The 23,353-nt window shown below is 34.8% G+C and overlaps 3 protein-coding genes across 5 annotated transcripts; 1 reads left to right on the forward strand and 2 right to left on the reverse strand.

Moving 5' to 3' along the window:
- Window positions 1-274: 274 nt before the first annotated feature.
- Window positions 275-5,833, reverse strand: Pp4-19C (protein phosphatase 19C). The gene is made up of 6 exons (XM_046610449.2): window positions 5,678-5,833; window positions 4,894-5,069; window positions 3,895-4,047; window positions 3,446-3,697; window positions 2,457-2,695; window positions 275-2,027 (listed from the first exon to the last, which is right to left on the reverse strand). Exons 2-6 carry the CDS (start codon window positions 5,041-5,043, stop codon window positions 1,898-1,900), a joined length of 924 nt encoding a protein of 307 aa, XP_046466405.1. The 5' UTR covers window positions 5,044-5,069; window positions 5,678-5,833; the 3' UTR covers window positions 275-1,897.
- A 2,439-nt stretch (window positions 5,834-8,272) lies between these two features.
- Window positions 8,273-10,140, forward strand: LOC124211712 (thioredoxin-related transmembrane protein 2 homolog). Its single transcript, XM_046611057.2, has 5 exons — window positions 8,273-8,622; window positions 9,001-9,181; window positions 9,478-9,664; window positions 9,734-9,929; window positions 10,001-10,140. The coding sequence occupies exons 1-5, from the start codon at window positions 8,479-8,481 to the stop codon at window positions 10,097-10,099; spliced, it is 807 nt and encodes a 268-aa protein (XP_046467013.1). The 5' UTR covers window positions 8,273-8,478; the 3' UTR covers window positions 10,100-10,140.
- kz (putative ATP-dependent RNA helicase kurz) lies at window positions 10,005-23,307 on the reverse strand. 3 transcript variants are annotated; one of them, XM_046611055.2, is made up of 17 exons: window positions 22,952-23,307; window positions 22,684-22,863; window positions 22,344-22,616; window positions 21,107-21,694; window positions 20,685-21,036; window positions 20,366-20,597; window positions 19,358-19,562; window positions 18,236-18,468; window positions 17,440-17,663; window positions 17,123-17,368; window positions 16,840-17,029; window positions 16,595-16,735; window positions 15,345-15,548; window positions 15,043-15,261; window positions 14,796-14,893; window positions 10,986-11,068; window positions 10,005-10,915 (listed from the first exon to the last, which is right to left on the reverse strand). In XM_046611055.2, exons 1-16 carry the CDS (start codon window positions 23,024-23,026, stop codon window positions 10,992-10,994), a joined length of 3,537 nt encoding a protein of 1,178 aa, XP_046467011.1. In that variant the 5' UTR covers window positions 23,027-23,307; the 3' UTR covers window positions 10,005-10,915; window positions 10,986-10,991. The 3 variants fall into 3 exon arrangements, with proteins under 3 accessions (XP_046467011.1, XP_046467012.1, XP_046467010.1); XM_046611056.2 differs by having other exon boundaries at window positions 10,005-11,068; window positions 20,706-21,036; XM_046611054.2 differs by having other exon boundaries at window positions 10,005-11,068; window positions 22,952-23,304.
- Between the last annotated feature and the right edge of the window lie 46 nt (window positions 23,308-23,353).

Below are 23,353 nucleotides of genomic sequence, written 5' to 3' on the forward strand. Positions count from 1 at the left end.
GTACAAATGTCCGTATATTTACATTATTAATAATAACATTAATAATAATCGTAGGATTATGACCACAACGAAAAGAACCAAGTAATTGTAAAAATTATTCCTTAATTTTATTGTACCACTGTTACGTACAAACTAGTTTAAAATAAGTCTACAATAGTCGGTAAAAAATAGTTACTACCTAGAACGCGATTAGCTCTATTTTACGAATTAAAAAACAGGCTCTAGCAAGCATCAGATAATAATATACCCTTTGACAGTACGTAAAAAGTGATAATTGCTTTTACTGTTTATTAAATGAAGTGGTAGGCGTATTATTACAATGACGGATAAGTCAATATTGAAAAGAAATATCAGTTGACATGTGACTGGGGAATTGACATTACAATCAATTTTATCGCTAGGCAGACTTTCAAGTTTGGTTCATTGATCTCATAACGACTGTTATTCGAAAAGTATGTATTTATGTATGTATGTATGTAACGCAATTTTAAAATCACCCATTGAACAAACCTTCCGGAATATATTGGATTTGTACAAACTTTGTGACCGATTACGTAAATTGGGTGTAATGCGGAGAGTGAAAGTTTAAAATCACATTAACATTCCATTTAAATGCTTCAAATTTAGATACAGCATGATCCTGTCTGATCGAATTAACAATCAATATATTTTCACGTAGATATTCTTAATATAATGCATTTATTATTCAATATCAAGTCCTATAACAATGGACATTGAATCATAGATTTTGGGCCAAAAGCATCCCTCGCTGTAAATTGTAAACTCACAATAACTTCACAAGCACATGTGCTTTTGCAGATGAATGGGCCGTAGAGACTGCATTAAACGTTCGCAGAAGATAAGAAACCATTCAAAAATATGCAACAATGTTATGTGCACCAATTGTGGTAAACGCGTATGAAAGACCATTAATATCTGTGTAATGGAAATCAATGTGAACAAATCCGAATAACATAAGCTAAGATATCAACAATTCAAGATAAAGTTTCATAATTAGAACGTTAAAAAACATAAAACTGAGTTTTTTTAAATCCGATTCTAATGTTTATGGGATTATTTTTTCATCATAGAGATTTCTAGATAACCTAGAAAAAATGTTACTTTAAGTTATCCTCAGAGTGAATAAAAGTATTTTTATATAAATACGATATAACAGATGTTCGTCACAGTTACATTTGTGTATTGTAAGTGTATACTAGAATGTGAAATTTCTGGAATGTTTTTCACACAATTTGTGGAATTTTGGACAGCTAGTACAATAAGCACAAACACATTAGAATTCGATGAAAAACATCAGAGTAAATTGATTGAAGCACTATATTTATGCAACCTTTTCACTTCATCAATCTTATTGACGACTTTAGTGTGTGTGATTCGAATTTGCTAATAATCATTTCTATTACGTAGTAGGGATGTTGTTTTATTTGCGTTTGCTATCATTGGTGCAAACAATATTGCAGATTTTTTGAACGAGTTTTTCTCTTCGACTGACTATTGACTTAAGCACTAAGGCTCATTGATCCGAAAACAAACGTATAATCGTTTCCTTTCGCAAGATTTAACGACATTTTGGCTACAAAATGGAAAAACCCTTTACGGACAGGACAAATTTGATACAACAAATGCCAAGAATAACATGGTGAACTAGAAATCGCAAGATTGGTAAATCTGCTCGGAAATACGTTACTTCATATTGGTTTAATTAAGACTATTTTTCTTCCACTGAGATGCTGTTTACAATTAAACTTTGACCGTGTCATCGTACTAAGCCGATGCATTCAAAATTAGTACAATTTCAGCCAACGTAAAGATACGAACTGACTCCGAGTCGAGGTTTAACTGCAGTGCAGCACGTTGCTTGCCAAATAAGTCAATCTCACAGAAAGTAATCAGCTTGAGGCTTCTTGCTCGGAATTCCTCGACTCTCTTGCGGTGCTGCTTCAAATATGGTAAAATCTCTTTGGAGGTGTTCATTCAGTTCTAATATCGCTGCTACGTTACCACATCTGTATGAAGTAAGAATGAACATTTAAAATTGATCAGTATTGAAATAAAAAAATTCCATCTGTCTGTCTACTAGAGTATCGGGTTCAGTGTGGTATTACTGTTGCACTTCTGTGTCGATAAAATCTCGACAATCAGGAAAATGATTGAAATGTGTCTTTTGGCATTACGCTACGTTTCAGATATTTTCAAGGTAGTAGACTATGAAGCTGATTGTAAGGTCAAAGGTTTGAAGTGGTAAGGTGATATCAGACAACAAAAATTGAATACCTGTCATCAGAAGCTTCTATGAAAGATAAGATTTGTCTCTGAGCAAATATTTTTAAAACGCATTCCCAATATTTTGGTACTCTTGATTGAATACCGTTGTTAAATTGTATATAAGGGTATTACAGTGACTCAACGGTTAATTATATAAGAAGAAAAATTACCTGTAGCAATAGTTTGGCGCTGACCAAACCGTAAGGACTGTTTCATTAAAATGCCACTTGTACCCTTCCATGACTAATTGATGGGCTCGACAAATCATGTCTATGTCATTAGCAGAGTTGAACTGTGCAACAACGTCGCTACCAAACAAATATCCAGCGCCTCGAGGAGAAACGCCCCATCCTTGCGTATCCTCAGGATCTGACCAGAGCAAATCACACATTGGACCGTCGTGTGGTACCTGAAATTATTGTGAACGAATTGAATTGAATTCGTGGTGGTGACAAAATCTCAAGGTAGTTGGTCAGCCATAAATGAATACTTTTCATCAATTTTATTGCAGAATAATTGTATTCAGAGTATTTATGCAGATATTATATACATATGGTGAGAAAATCTCTTCAAAAATACAAAAGTAGAAAATACTGACATGATAAACAGAAGCTTAAATATCGATGCGTTGTTTCGAGTTACTTCAAAATCGGTTAAAAACTTAGTAGATTCGCTCGATTTCACTCGATGATGGCTCATTTTATTCAGGAGACTAATTTCTACAAATTAACTAAAACATTTTTTTTCACCTGACGCCATCCGTGAATATCTAATTTAACGACATGAGGAAAAAAGAAAATTTATTTCAGTGACTTTGTAGAAAATGGTCTTCCGAATAAAATGAGCTTTTGTGGAATGAAATTGAATGAAGCTACTAGATTTTCAACCATTTTGAAATGAATTGAAATAAACCATCAATATGTAAACTGTACTTTATAGGTGATTGCAGTATTTTCTATTCTCGTTTTTTCAAAGAGCTCTTCTTAGCTCTGAATATAGTAATTTGATAAATGCTCAATAAATAATTATTTTGTAATAAAATTGATGAAAAAGTAGATTTGTGGCTAACCATCTTTCTTAACTTTTATATTTTCTTAATTGTCGAATTTGCATTGACGCTAATTTTTAGATAAAGCATAATCCGTATTAAACAACATACCTCTTGTTTCCTATCTATTGTTCTAATTTGGTCCAGTGTTTGAATACTAGGTGAAAGACCACCGTGAACGCAGAATATCTTTCCATCGATTATCGCCGACAGGGACAGGTAATCAAATATCTCTGTGCAGTATCGCCACACTGTTATGCTTCCATACTTGCGCAAGCATTCGTCATAGAAACCATAAACCTGCGTTATCTGTCTCGATTCATGATTACCACGGATCAGGGTTATTCTGTCGGGATAGCGAACCTGCAAACATTGTTATTCACGATTTGAAAATAAAAAGTCATAATTGTGTACACTGGATAACTTTCGTTAAATTTTTAACTCTGATATTTCGCTTAACATGTTTATTATATCATTTATTTAATACTTATTTTTAGTAGTTTCTGATGTATAGTGTGTAATCAATATAGCTGAAGTTTCTTGTAAGAATACCATCGTACTTTTAAAGCAAGAAGAAGCAAGAATGTTTCAACACTGTAAAATCCCCTGTCAACAAAATCGCCCATGAAAAGGTAGTTCGTTTCAGGAACATCGCCACCCACTTTGAACAATTCTTTTAGATCATAAAATTGTCCATGTATATCACCGCAAACCTAAAAAATATAAATTTATGGTTAATCTTGTTGGAATGAATTGCTAACCAATTCAAAAGATTAAAAGAAAAAGTAAAACTTTGTATTCATCAACAAAAAATTTGTTAATTTGTGAATAATCTGCCTGAGACATTTTTTTGAAGCAATTTTTAGACTGGGAAGTAGATCCTGGAGAACGATAGGTTTTTAGGAGTTGGAATTACAGAAAAGTCTAGGATTGACTTTCAATAGGCAAAATTGTTTTGATGTTCTTCAGCCTATTGATAAAAAATTTTGCAAAATGTGGAAAATTTAAATGATAAGAAGAAGGTACATGCCAAATTCTATGAAAATCAGGATTAATATCAATTATAGGAATTACGAACTCTTGCAAAGTGTATGACATCTCCATTTTGTAACTGTAATTCATGAAATATTAGAATTTTCTGGCGATTTTTTCCTTAAAGGTTAACAATTGTATAATGAAAAAAATTAAGTCATCAAACGAACAGCTAAAATTGGCTGGGTTTAGGAGAAAACAGTGGATTTTTATATTTACTGCAAGGGAACCCGTGAAATTAGTGTTCTTAACTCCTTAGAAGAGAAAAGAAACGTTGAGTGTTCTGTGTAGAATTTGAGGACCAATATGCAGCCTACAATTGTGTTCTCAATTCTGCCATCAATATTTAGGTGAAATACATTTTGAGAATCGTACGGCTAATAGAATCTTGTTGTAGTAATGTGGTCTTCACTTTAAAGAATAAATTAATGACATTTCAAACAGATTTCTGATACACTTCACGCATTTATAGTGACTTTGGAATTCATGGAATATTGGCACATTTACGGGTTCAACGACCAACTTACAGTAACGGGTGAGTCGACTCGCTGCACATTACTTTCTTCGATCAGGATTTCTCTAGCTTTAGCACAGAGAGCCTTAACTTCGGCTTCTTTGATAATCTCGCATTTTTTCAGCTGTTCAATTTGCCGATCCAAATCACTGGAATCGGACATTGCTCCGTTAGTTTACTGCTCCTAAACTGTAAACATATAAAAATACAAATAAAATGGTATATAGACATTTTTACTTTGTAGGAATTTCTGGTTTATAAAAGATCAAACTTTGCATACTCTAAAGGCAGCTAATGATGCAATCTAACCTGAAATATTGAACGCGGTGTTCCAAGTTCAGTTAAATTGTTGAATAATCATGACGGGCCAGTTTAGGCAGATATGTTTGGGTTAGGTAAATTGTAAGGCAGATTGAGGTTTTTGGTCTGAAAACGACCTGAGGTAAAGCACTATGATTACATCGAATGCAAAAGCAGGTTAGTCAAGGAAGATATGAACGGACACAAGTCGCGTAAAGATATCGAGCGATTTTTGAAACAGCAATAAGATTAGGTAAATAATGAAATAGAAGGATGTTTCACAGTACGAGTGAAATAGCAGCCAAGATACGGTAAGAGCATTTCGTTGAAAAAAAACTGAGTTTCTAAGTGAAAATAGTTTATAAATCTACTAATTACGATGGATATACGAGAACCTGCGTGTTTAGTGTAATATCGGAGCAAAACACGGAGAAATAAAAGCACTAAGTGCCAAGCATGCAGCTCATGGACAGACTGTAAAATACTAATTCCCTTACCGTCTAGATGAGGAACGGATTATTTTTCGACGAGACTCTAATCACTCGGAGAAGCTGGCTTTTCTCACCGTAATCTCCTGCCGGTCTCCATTTATTTCCGACAATGCATTGCGTGGTGCGCGCGTCGTTCGTTGCAGGGAGACTAGAGTAAAGGAGTGGACACAGCGTGCTTCAGAAATGAACACGAAATCCCGGCCTAAAACGGCGGCGCTGCGATCAAAAAGATCGTAGTCATATATATATATATTTAGATCAGACACACTGTTACTACTTATTTTCTAACCTCAATGTGGCAAAATTCGTGCAGTGTTTATGTTTACATGTGTAAAGCTTTTTGTTATTAATGTGCAGTGTCAATTAATTTATTATGTTTATTAAAATGGGTGTATCAAATTTCGTTGAATAAAAATAAGTTGAAACATTAGGAATCTGTAATTTATCATTTTCGCGTAATGAATCGAGAGAAGCTCAGGACAATTTTGTCCCGTTATTTTATGAAAAAAAAGTTTTGACAATTCTCGAAATAGTCTCCTTAACTTCCAATATACTATCATTTAGGTGCGTCACTATTCATTCTACTGCGCAAGCGCGGATCGGTCACTTTCATCTTGTGGACCACGGTCTTACATACAGGTCTGGTAACTCCGGCACTTTTGAGTGGTAGGGGGTGTCACCGTTAGTGAGGCACACGGTCTTGTTTTCTATCCATCCGCTAGGGGCGCCATTGGCCCGGGGTATGATAGATATAGATATATACCGATAAGATAACCTGCTCATCGAAGTTTTTGACAGTTCATAACTCAGTGTAAAGTGTGTAAACGGTGGATCATCTACACAAGATCTCAAACTGTCTCAAAAGTTGTGAGCCCTCGCTTGATGTTTATGGATTTTATTGACTTAAACATTTGAGGATTCCGTTAAAATAAAACAATTATCACACCCGCCATGGAATGCTAGTAAACATCTCAATCATTTTTTATTCGCATCTTTCTTCATTTTTGAGTGTTATTCAGGATTGTTGATTCCGAAAAATCGGCTGTTCGGATCTGATTTATGATTAGCTCACCCCGAGGGGGCAGTGCTGCAGACGGCGAAGACGAGAACCACGGTTTTGCCTCATTATCTGAGTCATAGCTCACCCTACTAGTTTCCGGACCTGTATGTAAGAGCGTGGTGTGGACTAATTTTATTACTATATTTACGATCTTTTCGACCTATGTGATGCTAGTGGCAGAGCGGAGAACTAATTGAAGAACGGATTTTTGAGGACGCCGTTACTACTTATTCTCCTATGCTGTGTCCACTCCTTTACTCTAGTCTCCCTGGTTCGTTGGTAATGCTGTTGCAACTATGTATGGCGTGTTGCTTGTTCAATACGTGTCTCCATATCAGAGTACCGACGGAGTCAGCACACAGTATTTCATTTGACAAGAGAACTGTGACACTATTCTCTTGTGAACACGGTCTTATAGACAGGTCTGGGAACTCCGGCTGTAAAACCGTGCTCGAAAACGAAGCCAATGTTGTGAATTTTCGCCGCTAGCGCTAGTGAGGGAGAGGCCTACTCAGGGCGTGTTCGGTAATTGACTGAAAGTACTGTTAGTACTGAAAATGGTATAGTCCAAGTGACGTATACTGTCGATTTTCAATACTGACAGTACTTTTAGTCAATTTCCGAACACGCCCTTAGTCACGGTCTTACATACAGGTTTGGCAACGAAGGTAGTGGGTGTGGTTGATTTCACGGCCGGTTATTTATCTCACTTTGTGGCCGCCAGGCCGGCGTTGTGATCGAGGGATGGATAATCAACGCGTGCGCAATGCAGCGCCAACCTAATAATAATATTATTATTGTTATTGCAAGTAATGAATCGTTATGAATGAAAGTAGTTAATATAAATATTAGTATGATATAATTATTATGGATGATATATGTATGGAGACTAAAGGCAAAGAGTATCATCTCCGTTTCCTATTTTCAGCCGTCATTATTGAAATTTATGATTTACTTATCAAGTTATCGAATTCTTGTATCGCTTGGGTTTGAATTAATTCAGGCGGTGACCTAACCGAATAAACCACCAAGCTTGATTAAACCCCAAGCGGGGCTATAACTTAAATGTTAGAAAAAAATGTAAACAAATTATCTATATCAATCTCGTTCATTTTGAGGAAAAAAAGATATAAATATCATGTGTATGTGTGAATAATAAATCTACGAAGGTAATAAATGAAATAAACGTATGTTGTTTAAAGAAATGGTGTTGTTTTTATTAGTTAACCAATTTCGATAATTTTTTACACCGCGGTACCGCACATGGTTTAACCATCTTTTTTTTTTAAACGCAACAGCGTTTCACGCGCATGTAAGACCGTGAGTATGACGCACGCGCTGATTTTAGGTTATATGCTTCATTTCAAATATAATTTCGGTCGCACATTTTCATCCTTACCCCACGTACATCTCTAGATAGCAGCGCTGCGACATGGCTATTTCAAACACTAAAAACCACGGACAAGAAGAGAACCACGCCGCTCTGTAGAAATTGGCTTCGTTGCCAGACCTGTATGTAAGCCGTGGTTAAAAGCCGATGAACACGAACGGTACGAATCCACGATGCGCAGGCACGAATTTCAAACTCTGCGCAAACTTGAATACACAAGCCACAAGCTAGATACGATTTTTGTGCCGTAGACCCGGGCTTAACGTCGCCCACGGCCCAAGTGGATGAAAAAAAAACCCTGTAATATCTGCGGATAAGACCACATAACCTATTCAGACGCAAGAAATCAATTGAATAATGTCGTTCAAAAAGGACCTGTTTTTGTTAATAAAACCGTATTACCTAGTCAATATAATCATCAGTCTTTCTTACATCGTTGCTAAGCGCTTACCCGTCTTGTGCAATTACTTATTTCTACAATCCGAGTGTGAATTAAGTGGGGTATGTGTCGTAAATTAATTGAAATTGGCCTAACGGGAATAATTCCTGTTTTAAGTTATTCATTTTGCAATACTGCAAGTGATGCAAAAAACTTGGAAGTAAAAAAGAAATTTTAGTATATGCTCCATTAATAAGATGATTAAGAGTACCCTTTACCTAACCAACGGTAGTTAAACCCATTTCCCATTGTGTAGGCAAAGAATATGAATCTACACTGAAAGATGTGTTTGTGCGGTAATTTATTCTCGACTCATGGAATTAATGTCTGTTGAGACAAAGACATGGTTAACTCTACAAATACTAAGAGCCTTAATTGTTCCTATTTATTCCGTACGCAGTAATAAAACGCCGGTGCAACACTAACTTTTAATGTTCCAGCGAGAAACCGAGATCCTGTTTTTTCTGATGATCGTAATAATGATCAGAACCCGCAAGGCAGGCAGTGTTACCATGATAAATTATCTATCAGCCAGTTTTATCTATACAAAAATCGCCAATTTGATTCTCTGGCTCCACGCCGATGTGCGAATGGGAATAATCTTTGGAATAATATTCATTTGTAAGTATTTATTAGTGCAAAATCTCTTTCGATTACTTTCGCAACATGTGAACTTGGCAGAAAATCTTTGGTGTGAAAATTTGATTAAACTGAACAAGGATAAATAACATTCAAAGCATTTCTATTTCAGAGATTTTACTGCCCAGAAATATTCAATGTATTAATAATATTGTCAATATTCTATCTAATATTGTCCAAAAAATTCTCTGTTGAATTAATTTGCTTTAAAGATTGAAATGAGACACGTTGTATACATTAGAATATATTTTGCTTGACATACAATCTTTTTGTTTAAGTGTGCGGACTTGTATTACCAGAGCCGACTTACCAAGGTCCTGAAAACGTTGTATATTTGCGTGCAGCTTCTGGACTCCAAGATGAACTTCAAAGAGATAACAGGATCATTTGGCTGGTTGCATTTTACACAGTGTGGAATCCAGCTTGCGTGAACTTTGCTCCAACATTTTCACAATTATCTGCAGAGTTGGTATTTTCGTAACGTCACTTGTTGCTAATCTAAGTTGGGTCAATGATACAAAATTTATATCACAGGTATGCTTTGGACAATTTGAAATTCGGTAAAGTTGACATTGGCAGATATCCAGATGCAGGAGCAAAATATAACATCAGTGACTCTAGCATGAGTCGGCAGCTGCCCACGCTAATACTTTTCAAAGAAGGCAAGGAAGTACAAAGACGCCCTCATGCTGATCACAGGGGGAAACTGCAAAAGTTTCTTTTTTCTGCTGTAAGTATAATTTTTATTAAGTTTATTTTATGTTTGATAACGTATTAAATTGATGTTTATCCAATTGGCAGGACAACATCAAAGCAGCGTTTGATCTGAACAACATTTACAAAGAATGTAAAAATAATCCATTGAAAAAAAGAGACAAGAAACTGCTGAAAGAAGAATAATCTATTATTTTCAATCAACTCAGACAGCTATCTATAACAGCACATTATCTGTTGATTAATTTCTTGATATGTACAAGCTGCATTATGCAAGATGACTTCGTGTGTGCACTTCGTAGGATTTTCTTTTTTATGCAATGCAATACTGTACTTGTTACTGTATAACTATGTGAGATGATATGATGTGACAAAAAACTCATAATTGAACGAATAGTCAGAGAATTTCGCTCTTGGTTGTCCTTTTTGCGTTACTGGCATTCTACAAACGTGTGTAATACACGAATAAAATATGTAAATAAAATATTTACATAGAGTTATACAGATAAATAGAAGAAGCAGGCAATACCTCTCAACAAATAGTATTTACATTACTTTGCTATAAATTTACTGTGCTTTATGGAATCAACATGTTCTATTAATTATTATTTTGGATAAGAGTATATTGTGTGAAATTAGCTATGATACTGCCAACAATTCACAAATTATTATTATTATTAGATAGCGTAGAGATGTAGCTAGAAAAATAGAATTGAGAAGAAATAGTTTCAATAAATTTATTGCTTATTTATTATATCAAAGAATGATGAATACAGAGAAACAGTGTAGTCATTAGGTTTATTCAAGTTCATCGACGGAAAATTTCGTGGTTTTCGCATTACCATAAAATTGAATTAGCTTGTAGTAAGTGAATAGTGATTCACTACATCTGATTCTAAAATTGTGATTACATACAATAAATAATTACTTATGGAATAATTTTGAGTGTATCTTACAAATAATCTTCAGTATATATCATATTATTATGATAGCACCCTGCATCTGCAACAGATTCCAGTTATAACACTGGCAAAGCAATGTTTATAATCCTTTTGATTGCATATCTCCGTAACATATCCTATAACGGTGGCCAAAGTATTGCAACTTCATTCTGCGCCGATTCCGGCAACCACTTCTGGTATGCATTCAGAAGAACTGAAACACATTTCAAAAATTTGATTTTGGTTGATGAATTCACAGATATACCGGTCGTCGAGGGGTTAATCACTCGTGAAATCTTTGAAATCTTCTGAAATCTCTTGAAATCATTTGCGATCTTTTGGAATCTTTAGAAATCGTCGTATAGGCTCTTTGACGTCTTATGAAATCTTTTGAAATTTTTTGAAATTATTTGCAATTCTCCAAGATCTTTATAAATCCCATAAAATCGTCTGAAATCTTTTGTATTCATCTAAAAATTTTTGAAATTCTCTGAAATCTCTTGTAATCTTTTGAAATCATCTGAAATCTTCTGCACTCACTGTAGCCTTAAAATTAGGTATACATGAAATTGCTGAGTGATCAACTCTTTGGCAGTCGTCTTTTGGCCAATACATAATTTTTGTACCCCAGATAACACGTGTGTAAATTGTACAGCAGAAAGATAGCAATGGTTGCAGTGCAGTTCTAGCAATATTAGGTGTGTTCTGAGATGCTATAAAATTTCAAGAAAATCATTCTTAGTAAACGCGGCCAGAAAAATATCTGTTAAATGCAAGCGAGTCTTGCTGTACATCAAAATAATAAACAATTATTTCTGTATATTTGCTGCAAAAAAAAATATCTCACGAAAATTTTTGGTAAAAACGCAACAACTGCAGCAAACGAAGCAGATTTTTACACAGACACACTTCATTATCTGAGACTATCAAAAATAAAGTTGGGATTGTTATATGCTTTAAATTACATAATTACAATGATTGAAGATTTCTGCTAAAATCTGTAACATTTCTATACCAAACTGTACACATTTTCAAAGATTCTCAGATATTTGATGAAATGAAGAGAAATCCAGAAAATGTGGTGAAATTGTAACATTTTAAAAAAAAATTTCAATCAGCAGATGGTCCGCAAAACATTCTTTAAATTTTCTTGTACTTCTTGGCATAAATTTCTCAGAATACCTATGAAATTCTGTGAAATGTGCCCAAAAATCTCGAAACACTTTGAACTTTGCTAAACCAAATTCATACTGCAGGGATGTGATTCTCTGTCAATTTCTACAATTGCTGTAAATGTTTTTCCTTCTTTTTTCTACAACTTTGTAATTTTTCTCGAGAAACGATTGATGTTATTCAAATACGAATAAACTCATTCGGAATGAACGCATATCTCTGCTAAGTTTTTCTAAATTTTTCTGAATCTTAAAGTACTTTTTCTCCACAATTGTCTAGTAGTCTCTGCAAATTGTTTCACAATATTGAGATTCTGACGGACTATCACCTGTAACCCAAATACTACATTTCTCTGTCAAATTTCAACAGGTTTATCTGAATTTTTTCAAATTATTCTTCAAGCTTCTGAGAACTTCTGCAGTTTTCCGATGTAATTGCATATCGACTAAACAAATTCGTTCAACCAATCGAAGGGTCATTTTCAGTTTGCTTTTAGTTAGAAGAGCATGTGGAACACGCAACTATGGAACTTTATCAGACAATCTCATGTGTTCATACGGTTTGCACAAGTGTGAAAAATTTGCAAGAATTTCCATACAAAACATATACATATTTTTAAATGAAAAATGAATAGACTTTGTGTTGAACAGTTGCAGAAATTGACGGAGAAATTTTACAAAGTGCAAAAATATTCAGAAAAATTCAACATTGTTGATATACGAGGAGTCGATCTGGAGAATAAAATTTGGGGTCTACAAGAAATACTCCTCGAATTTTAGTGATATTCATTAATTTTTAGCGCAAAACTCAGAGAAAGTTCTCTAAAAAATCCCATAAAATTTTTCTGCAAAACTCCACACGTATTCCATAAAAATAAAATTTCCAGAGAATTTTTTCAGATATCTGACAGTTACATAAATATTTTCGCTAGGCATCTTTAACTCGAAAAAGTTGCACCTGATAAAATTGTACATGCTATATCAAACCCAAATATCCACGATATTTTTTTTGTTTTACCAAACAATAACGCTAGCAAATAATATTTCTGTGACTGAATTACCACCATTTGCAGGGAAACATTTTCTAGCGTTGTTCACATACGAAATAAATAAGAATGAGAACACAATCCGAGGATGTATAAGGTACAGGAACAAAACACAACACTGGCAGGCAAATGGATCTAAGGATGAAGAGAATTTGAAAAAAACGTGCAAAATGCAAATGGCTGTAAGTAACAATCTTTACAAGGCTGTCTGTATCTGATTTACACAAAAGTTGCAAATCGGGGTTTTCATTACTGGTCCGATGATTCAATCGAAGGCACTTGATTTCAAGAAAAAATTAGCTCCCAAACAATCATTCACAGCCAGTACAAGATGGTTACAGTAATGGAAGCTGCGATATGGAATGCAGCTCAGTAATCGTGGCAAAAGACCAGGGCCAGCTGACGAATTGAGCAAAAATGATCACATGAAAAAATTCACGGTGACTATCGAAAATCAATAATTAACAGAAGAACAGATATTTATCTGTCCCAAAACTACGTTTTTTTCTGAAATTTCTGCCAACGACGAAACCATTTGTTCATACTATAAGCAAAGAACTTCAAGATTGTGATAAAAAAGAAAAGATCGAGTCACAATTTTGGTTTGTTGCAACATATTTGCGACGTTAAAACTTCCACTTTTTGTTATAGCGAATTATTCAGCAAAATCGCCGGCACATAAATTACGATAATTAGTGATGAGTGAGCTATAAAAGCCAGAAGAGCACTTGAATGGATAAGAATTTGTTTATTGACTGGTTTCACAATTTCTTTATCCCTCGTGTGATAAAATTTTCGGAGCAAGAAAATTTTGCTTGTTAATCGAGTTTGCACCGTCGCATTATTCAGAGAAAATTTTGGAGCGTGACAATAACAAGGTAATGTTTTTACTCTCCAATGAGGCGTCACCAGTTCAGTGATTAAATCGGAGAGTATTGGAAAGTTCGAAACGGTATTGTCAAAGCATATTGAAAAATATCACGATGAACAATGTAAATTTTTTGATTGCCAATGCGTGGGAGAAATTCACGTTTTTCTGTATAACGGAATCATCAAAGAATTTGGTCAAAAACAGCGAATTTGCTCCAGTACTGGACACAGACTATAATTCATTAGTCGGTAAAATTTTGGTCAGACTGAGAAACTTAACATATTATGCCAACTGTCACAAAGAAGATAAAGAAAAATGGTTAGAAGGAGATTTTGTTTTCAAGCATTTTTCTGACAATTAAATTATCGCTACTATATTAAGGCCAGAAAACGACAAAAAAGAAGAAGCAGAATCGCTGGATCAGTCTAATGATTGTCTGGTAGAGACAATTTTTATTAGAGAAGCTATGCATAATCTCAAGCAATATCTTTTGCGGAATTTGTAAATATGGCAAATGCTGGTATATCACTTTACAATTGAACAATTCTTAAACATAGATTGGAAAAATGTGAGACAGCAATAAAAACATTTGACTAGCATAATGTAGTGAAAAGATCTTCTACTGTTAAATTTGGATGACAAATATTATTCACGTCTCTTGCAACAAAAGTGTACAACTGATTAGTAAATACACATAACATTCGTATAAAAATTTATTAAGTTGTTCTGTCTTCCAATGAATGCATTTTCTATTGTTTGTTTGTTTATTTGTTTTTTTTTTTTTTTTTATATATACATATAAAAAATATATATGTATATATATTTCTCAACACTGCCACAAGGAGTACTTACATTTCGAATCCGTTTTCCAAATGTGATACAGTTGATCTTTTGACGAAACTTGATTAGCCATTAGCGCTTTTGTGATTGCTTCAGTTCGCGGGAGTAATCTATTGATAATTGATAAATTAATATTCCACATCAATTTTCCAAAGCAGATATTATACCTACTAAATTTTTAGTGTTCGGATTACAGGAGAGGAATCTTATTTTATTAGCCAAGCAATTTCTGTTACACTGAATCAAAATATCAACTCACTTTGCCCATGTCTTGTTCATTGTGCCAGGTGTAGAAAGTAGCAAGGAAGCAAATCGTTCCAATGCCGGGCAAACTTGACCTTCCAAAAAAAATCGGGCAAACCACTTGATACCTTCCAGGGAATTTGGATACTCTACTTCAATCAGCGGCAGTTGCCATCCACCTCGACCGAATGTCCCTGTTACATGGCACATCACCTTTCCCGTTCTTGAATCGTACCTGAGATTGCGAAATGCAAAATTTGAGAAACTGAATGGAAGTTGAAAGATCAATCTGCCAAGTGAATAAGAAATTGACCTCACCTAGGCGGCGGGTCGCTCACAGGTTCGCTCAGTTGGCATAAGGATGTGGCAAATTTTGGTAACCATTCTGGCTGAATGGCAGTAATGCCTCGCATGTATATTTTATTAGTTTCATAAACCTCCTGATAAACTACCCATTCAGGGTAAGTTTTTTTTAGAACAGACGAAGAGTGCATGAACACTGGATCTTCCATTTCCAAACATCTGAAATGAGGTTTCAATGTTTCTCAGCTTGCATCAAGTTTTATTATATATTCTATAGATTGTTATCGTCACCCGAGTAATATTCTTTCCCTTATGTAATGACTCGTGTTTTGCAGTTCTAACATGTGGACTTTTATGAATAAATAATTAAACAAATAAATTTCTCATCAAATTCTGTCCAAATACAATTTCTAATAGAATATGAGGCTGTTTCGTCTGAAGGGAACATATTTCTTTTCATTCTGACCTGAACAATTTGCTGTACAGATCTTTATAGAAGGATATATTCTGGATGCAAATTAAAAAGATCACTTTCGGAATGCAAACTTTTCTCATCTCATTAATGTGGGGTAGATGTAATTATTTTTCAATTCAATACCATTCAGGCGCATTTAATAATACAAATTTGATCCTGTAGGCATTATAGTGAAAATTAATTCTCTATCAATCCAGCTGCTGACCAAAATTTCCAGCCTGACTGGTTTTAAAGTTATAAGTCTCCAAAAAATCAATTATATGTAATAATTCATTTTTGAACATCATTAGTGGCTAAACTATAGACTTTATGATAAAAATTCAAATTACGAATTAGTAGGCAATGCAATTGTTCATAATCATGTCTGCAGAGTGAAGTACATAGCTGCAACAATTGACAAGTTATTTTACTTTTGTAATTGAGATTTGTGTAAATATTAATCTTTAAATATTCTTAGTGACTGAACCGTTGACCTTACAACAAAAATTCTAACGACTATTTCGGCAAAAATGTACTTCATCATAAAATGCTTTTGAATCAATTTCGTATTGTTAATTAAATGTGGCTGAATGGTAACTTTGAAAACAGAAATATAATTTACCTCGTTTTATTAAAAAGATAGATTTTCCAATTTTGAAAGCCACCGTTAAAAATGAGATTCAAGGAATATCACTGGGGGAAGTTTTTTTTATTGCCATGTTTTCCAGGTCGGTGCGAAAAGAAATATGTTTCCAAATGTAAACACCGAAATGGAACATAATATCACAAGTCAAGCAAACGTCGAGCATACCTGTATGCATATTTCCACTTTACTTTGTCGTGATCTTCCTCAACTTCATCTGGAGAAACTTTGCGTGCGACTTGATTTGCCATACCAGAAAGTAGAATTTGCCTAAGTAATTTGGCTTGTGTATCCGTTGGAGGATTCATTCTGTATCAAACGTTAAAATGAGTTGAATTTTGAATTTAATACTCGCAATTGAGTTCAACTGTAACATATTTCTGATTAATTTTTAGACAAACGTGAATGTTTACCTTGGATTGACATTCAAATCCAAATCTGGTATATTTAGGACTATTTCATTGGTCAGTTGTTGCCTGAGTTTTCTAATTTCTGTCACAGCCTTGTATCGTAGTCCATTTTCTTCGCAAAACTTGACTATCGTCCCTTTTGACCCAGCATATTCTGCAGCACCAACGGCTCGAACTAAGACCATCGCATCCCCTGAGCAAGAAAATTACAGTAAAATTACGAGTATTATTCAATGCCAGATTTTTGAACCTGTCTTTAGATGAGACGTTGTTATTTTAAACCAACCCAGAAGTAAACTGTTCCCAGTTCCTGCCCAAGTTCGACGTGTTTGATTCCACTGATTCTTAGTAACGCCTTGAATTGGATTTGATTCAATCAACACTTCTTGCACAGACAAAGCAGCCACCAAGCAAACTGTGTATTGTAACAGATCGTGCTGCTGTGATAGCGCCAGCATTTTACCAAATCGAGGTGCCACTGGGAACGCTGCTATGCTGTAGCCAAGTGGCGTTACTTTGGCACAATATTCATCTGTCAAATAGAAATTGTAGATTTATATAGATTTCATTACACAAATCGCATCCTCTTGTGTAGCCACTCACTCTCTTTGCCAGGTTTAGATTGATCTAGAGCTCCGAGAATGCAGAGACGTTTTTCAGCACATTTCAATTGTAACACATCTGGTGATGATGGGAATGGAAAATTGACGACTTTATCAATATTCATGACTTTCATTTGCAATAACAAGTCATCTACCGGTTTCCTCTGTATTTCAGGCATAGAAAATTGCTCAAACTGGTCATTAAAAACCGCTGATGAATATAATCTACAACAAGACACAACATTATTTTTTCATTAATTGGACAGCGAACAATCTGTGTCGAATGACTCTTCTATTCATAATTCAATAGACTGTGATGTCGGATTGGAAAGTTAGGAAAAGAAAAAAACTGTTTGTCAAATCTTCAACTATGTTATATGCACTGAACGACAATGAAAACGAATAAAACGACATGCTTAACATGAAACAGAAATAAGTCAGAGTAAATTTGAATAACACAAGATAAAATGGCAATAATTTGAGAAAAGCTTTGGTAATGAGAATGTTCAAAATGATTTTTAAACTTAGGCGTTTCTATCCAATTTTACTCGTTGACCAGATCCCGAAAATTTGCGTAAAAATTTACTCTGAAGATAACTGCTTGTAAAAATTTGTATAGGCGATCTCTGAATATCTATGGTGAACAAAATAAGCATGAAAACGTTAGAAACAAACATAAAACACCAAAGATCTATTTGACCATCATTGGCGCAAAGATATTGTTAGAATCTTTTTAAGCAGGCTTTTAATGTACTTTCGATTCAGACGATACAGACAATTCAGTGTTTATTTTCAACCTGTAACAATGTCCCGGTCCAGTTCTACCTGCTCGTCCAGCCCGCTGGTTAGCAGCTGCTTTACTAGTGTAACATACTTGGAACGCGTTAACACCCGTCACTTTGTCATATAATCTGGTCTTGCAGCGGCCGCTATCCACAACGTATTTTACATTCGGAATTGTGAGGGAAGTTTCTGCAACATTTGTCGATACAACACATAATCGACAGCCTTCAGGTGGTGGATCAAATACCTAACAAAGGAAAATATTTTCAGGGTGACGTGCGAAAAATGTTGAGGAATTTGAATTGAAAACGGAATCTTGCTGCTTGTAAACAAACTTTCAGCCAACTTTTCACGGTCAAAATTTTGATTTGCCTCAAACTTAAATACGTGTAGTGAGCATTTAGATATAAAAATGCTCCAATTTTCGGGCTTTCAGGTTTTCCCGTTTATGAAAAACTCATTGATAAATTTTTTATAGTTTCGAACTGAACATTCATCTTCGAATTTCTCAGTTTTTATGTCATCTAATGAATGTTTTGTACACACAATTCTGATCCTTCCGATTATGAAATAGGTATATTGTCACGTATATCTTCAACTGTCGAACTAACACGATTTTTTCGACATATTCAGTCTCCTATATGCAAAGGCCTAGCAAATAGATTGTTTTTAATTATAAATCAAAAAGTTAACTTTTTGTAGTAGGGACATCTTGAAACCTTCAGAGTAAAATAAAAAGACTCATAATAGAACCGGTATAAATATTACAGAGATATAGAATATATTCAGAAAATTTGAGATCCCTGAAATATTCATATCATTTCAATTATGACGGAATATACAAGAAAAAAAAGAAAATTCATTTTCGGTCCTTATAACATACAGGACTAAAAATTTTAATTCGAAGACAACGGTTTGTTTCAAAAACGTGATGAAGTTGGTCAATGTGTTTCTTGTAATAAAGAAAACTGAAGGATTTGAAAGTTAAAAGCCTGAAAATTAAACGATTTTTACACCTTAGTGTACCCAATAACATATTCAAATTGCATCGAAATCGAAATTTTCACCCTAAAAATCAGACCGAAAGTTACTGGATCGGCCCATATAGGACAAAAACTCGAAATGCATCGACGCACCCTTGTTTGTTTGTAACTCGGAAGAAGCGAATACAGTGGTAACACCCACATTGGCTGTGTGCACGACAGTCCCATAAGATTTTGTAAATCTTCTTCTTCATCATCATCATCATCATCTTCTTCTTCTTCTTTGTCTTCTGCATCCCGATTTTCTACTGTATCGAGTAGATCGCCCTCAGTATCATCTGGAGGCATTACAGCATAACTGAAATGTGGTTATAAGAAATATGAATCCAAGCAGTGAGGCAATTGGAAGTATATTGCACTTCCTTTCACTAGACCATGAAGAAAGATTCAGAAAAATTTTGCCACATTTATAAGATACCATTACAATAATTATATGAAAAAGCAGATGGAAAAAGAATTTTTTAAAACAACTAAATGAATTTAGATGAAACAAGTATTTCTCTACAAGATTTTGATTTCCAAAGAAATTACATGACTGGTAAGACAATTAAGTATTCGTCGGGGATCTGATGTGTCATTTCTCGAATCTTATGACCACCTTTAATTACGAAACAGGCAAATATCTGAATTTACAGGGAAAATTGATGATTGTTGTACAACTGTTTCTCAATTTGCATGAAATATTTTTTTAGAAACGGAATTTTTCTATCATTCCCCGTCATTTTTCATTGACCAAACTTCAAACAGTACAATAACTTCAATCATCCAAATGAAATTGAGAAAAAAAAATCACATTGGCGATAAATATATGACACAAAATTTTTCAATTGTCGCTTTATAAAAAACTTCCTAATGCCGGTATTTCACTCACAAATCTACTAATGACTTCATTCAGTTAATTCAAATCATTCAACTTCATCGATATCTTAGCTTCTGCATGCAAAATCTAATCTTTAATTATGCAGCGAACTTATGATTCTTTCGAATTTTACGAAATTATAGGACATTTGTAGGACAAAATATGCAATTTCAATATATTTTTGAAACCTTTTTCAGACAGTCTAAAACTGCACCAATCTTATTGCCTAACAATGCACCTACTTATCAAGATTAAGTTCAGGGAGTTTGACCTCCTTCAGCTTTTTTCGATGTTTCCTGGCATTTTTTACCACTCGATCCATATCCAAACCCTCGTCTGACTCGCTGTTGTTGCTGCTAGGTTCTTTCTCTTGTTGGATTTCTTTTGCTTCTTGTTTTTTGAGCATGAATTTTTTGTTTCTTAAAGGAAACGCTTTACGTAGTTTGCGCACTATTGTGTTTACTTCCTGCTGCCCTAGAAAAGTGAAGCAAACGTTTTCCACATAAGTAAATAGATGTGAAATTTGTCAAGTATGAAAAAATATTGCACAAAAAATCGCACCTGTTAAGAATATAAGAATACCTCCATCCGGCAGCTGAGTATGAATCTTTACTGCCTTGTACAAAGCATCCTTCATGTAATTTTGACTAGTCCTTTTATTGAAATGTATAGTAACAGGAAACTGCCTTGATTCAACTTTGATGACTGGTGGTTTGACTTTGAAGAGTTTAGGATTTTCTGTGAAATCTTCGATGCGCAATGTTGCAGACATTACAATTAATTTCAATGGAGATTTCCTTTTATTTCGCAAAGGAACGATTCGCGACAATAAACCAATCAAGATATCTGTGTAGACACTTCGTTCGTGTGCTTCATCCAAAATAATAACCGAATATTTGTTGAGAAGAAAGTCCTAAACGGTATTGAAAACAAGATTATCTCAAGTCCATCTGATTGTTTGTATCAAGAAAATACCCACGTACGCTTTGAATTTCCTTTAGCAATACACCGTCGGTCATGAATTTAATTTTGGTATCAGAAGTAGTGTTGCCTTCGAATCTAATGAGATACGACACTTCTTTAGATGACAGATTCATTTCCTCTGCGACACGTTTGCTCATAGAAATTGCTGCGACTCGTCTTGGCTCTGTGACACCGATCATTTTCTCTTTTGCATAGCCAGCTTCATACAAGAATTGTGGCACTTGGGTCGTTTTACCACTTCCCGTTTCACCAGCAACAATCACCACAGGATTGTCATTGATTGTTTCCATGATTGACTGCTCCTCCGCTAAAATGGGAAGCTTCAGCCGTGCAGTCTGAATTTCTGGCTTGCGATCCAACATTACAAAGACAGCTGGTTTTCGCTGCACTGGGTCAACATTGTTCAATGCAACTTTGTCAGTGCGAATTTTATCTCGGTTTTTATCTGATGTTGTATGTGGTTTATTTACTGTAACATCATTTTTTACTCGTTGAATTTTGGCATTTACACTTTCTTCGGCAGGTTTAACTATGCTGCTCGGCTGCTCAAAGTCGTCTTCACTTTTGGTTTCATCATCACTAGATTCCTGAAAAAATAATCGATACATTAAGAAGCAAAAGTCTCATTACAGTTCTAAAATTTTTTTTCAGTTCTAATTTTGAAGCTGTTTCAGCTGTTCAGTCACATTTACAAACAGTATAAATCAAAAGGTAGATTCATAGGTAGATAGCAAAATGATTCTATTCCAGTTTTTTTTATCCGGTTCTAATGGTTTTGGGCTTGTTTTGTTATCTTCGGAGTGGATAAAAATAAGTTTGTGCAAGCAACATATAAAAAATCTTCACCAATAACTAGATTTGTGCATAGTAACTGTATTATAACATAAGGTTTCTTGAATGTTTCAGACGATCAGTGAGAAAATTGAGTCAAATACATTAGAATTCGATGACAACCGGGAAGTTTGAGCATTTTGAAGCATTTCCAAAAAAAATAAACTAATTCCAAAACCTTTGCTTAAATTGTTGATATTTTGTCTTGTGGTATACAGATTTGCTCAGCTTCTAATACAGCATAGGAATATTATTTCATTTCTGTTCATTATCATTGACTCAGATAACACTGCTAGAGATTTTATCAACAGTTTATCCTCTTTTCCTAACTTTTGATTTAGATGAAGTAACCCATTTATCTTAAAAGGTATATAAGTCAATTGGTAGCAACAAATTTATCTCTACATCAAAGCCGACGATGTTGGGATCAAACTGCGTATTTTGTTTTCCATCTGCACCAAGAAGAGAAAGTCTGGTTTGTTTGGCTCCTCTGATAGCATTCACAATTATTTGTTCCTCTTCAGGCTCAGACGTGAGTGGTTTTGGCTTGAGCTCCTTGTCCACCTCATTGAAATGGCGCTTTAAGCCTCTCGTTTGTACAGCCGCAAGTGTTGTGTACTGTTTAAGCTCTTCTTCCGAGACTTGGACTTTAGCTAACTTGTCCAAAAGCGTTGCCCTCTGATGAAATGATTCAGTTATGTTGTGATTATACCAAAAGAATGTAAATAAATGGTCGATATCTTACATTGGCTTTCTTTCTTTTTCGATCAACAACTTTTTCCAATTCTTTACGACGTTTTTTCGAGAGCAAACGAGTTGTGGTAATTTTTTTATCTTTGGATTTAGTTTTCCTCTTTTGGCTCGGGATAACCAAAGCATTACACTGGTCATAACTCTCACGTTGAGATCCAATATCAACTGCTATCTGTTTCATTAAAAAAAGCGATGAACAACGAGGCTCATTTATAAACAATATTTGCATTACTGTCATACTGGTTTTTATTTGTACGTACCTTTTTGGTTAAAGTATCGTCAATTTCGATTTGCGTCACCTTCCGTGCCTTCCAATTGTATCCTTTTTTACCCATGATTATTTAAGATTTGATTTAAAAAACTTGAACACAACAGTACAGGTAACGTTGATAAATTCAGGTTAAGTTAGGTTAAGTTACACATGATTTTAGGTTATGTTATTAGTTACTTTTATTTGTCAACCACGTGGGTAATCGCCAGATCACGCCAGACGCCACTAATCCATGGCACTAATTTCAGGAAAGAGGAGGGGAGGAGACATAACCAGAGATGAGTAGGGAGATCTCCAACGCTCGGCTTTTCGTGATACCAGCTAGATTGGAGCGTCGACGTGACACCTAGGCGGCCACGCACCGAAGGTGGCCCATTTCCGACCTGACACC

This window comes from Neodiprion pinetum, chromosome 2 (assembly GCF_021155775.2).
Source record: "Neodiprion pinetum isolate iyNeoPine1 chromosome 2, iyNeoPine1.2, whole genome shotgun sequence".
Lineage (NCBI taxonomy): Eukaryota > Metazoa > Arthropoda > Insecta > Hymenoptera > Diprionidae > Neodiprion > Neodiprion pinetum.

What these genes read in the sequence shown, in the direction of transcription:
- Pp4-19C (XM_046610449.2), bottom strand. Translation starts at nt 5,043, where the DNA reads ATGTCCGATTCCAGTGATTTGGATCGGCAAATTGAACAGCTGAAAAAA. An exon ending in GAGTCGACTCACCCGTTACT is followed by an intron (nt 4,048 to 4,893) that starts GTAAGTTGGTCG and finishes TATATTTTTTAG; the next exon opens with GTTTGCGGTGATATACATGG. An exon ending in TGCTTCTTCTTGCTTTAAAA is followed by an intron (nt 3,698 to 3,894) that starts GTACGATGGTAT and finishes CAATGTTTGCAG; the next exon opens with GTTCGCTATCCCGACAGAAT.
- kz (XM_046611055.2), bottom strand. Translation starts at nt 23,026, where the DNA reads ATGGGTAAAAAAGGATACAATTGGAAGGCACGGAAGGTGACGCAAATC. An exon ending in GATTTGAATGTCAATCCAAG is followed by an intron (nt 16,736 to 16,839) that starts GTAAACATTCAC and finishes CGTTTGATACAG; the next exon opens with AATGAATCCTCCAACGGATA. An exon ending in ATGAACAAGACATGGGCAAA is followed by an intron (nt 14,894 to 15,042) that starts GTGAGTTGATAT and finishes AATTATCAATAG; the next exon opens with ATTACTCCCGCGAACTGAAG.
- LOC124211712 (XM_046611057.2), top strand. Translation starts at nt 8,479, where the DNA reads ATGTCGTTCAAAAAGGACCTGTTTTTGTTAATAAAACCGTATTACCTA. An exon ending in CCGAGTGTGAATTAAGTGGG is followed by an intron (nt 8,623 to 9,000) that starts GTATGTGTCGTA and finishes TTAATGTTCCAG; the next exon opens with CGAGAAACCGAGATCCTGTT. An exon ending in AAAAGTTTCTTTTTTCTGCT is followed by an intron (nt 9,930 to 10,000) that starts GTAAGTATAATT and finishes TCCAATTGGCAG; the next exon opens with GACAACATCAAAGCAGCGTT.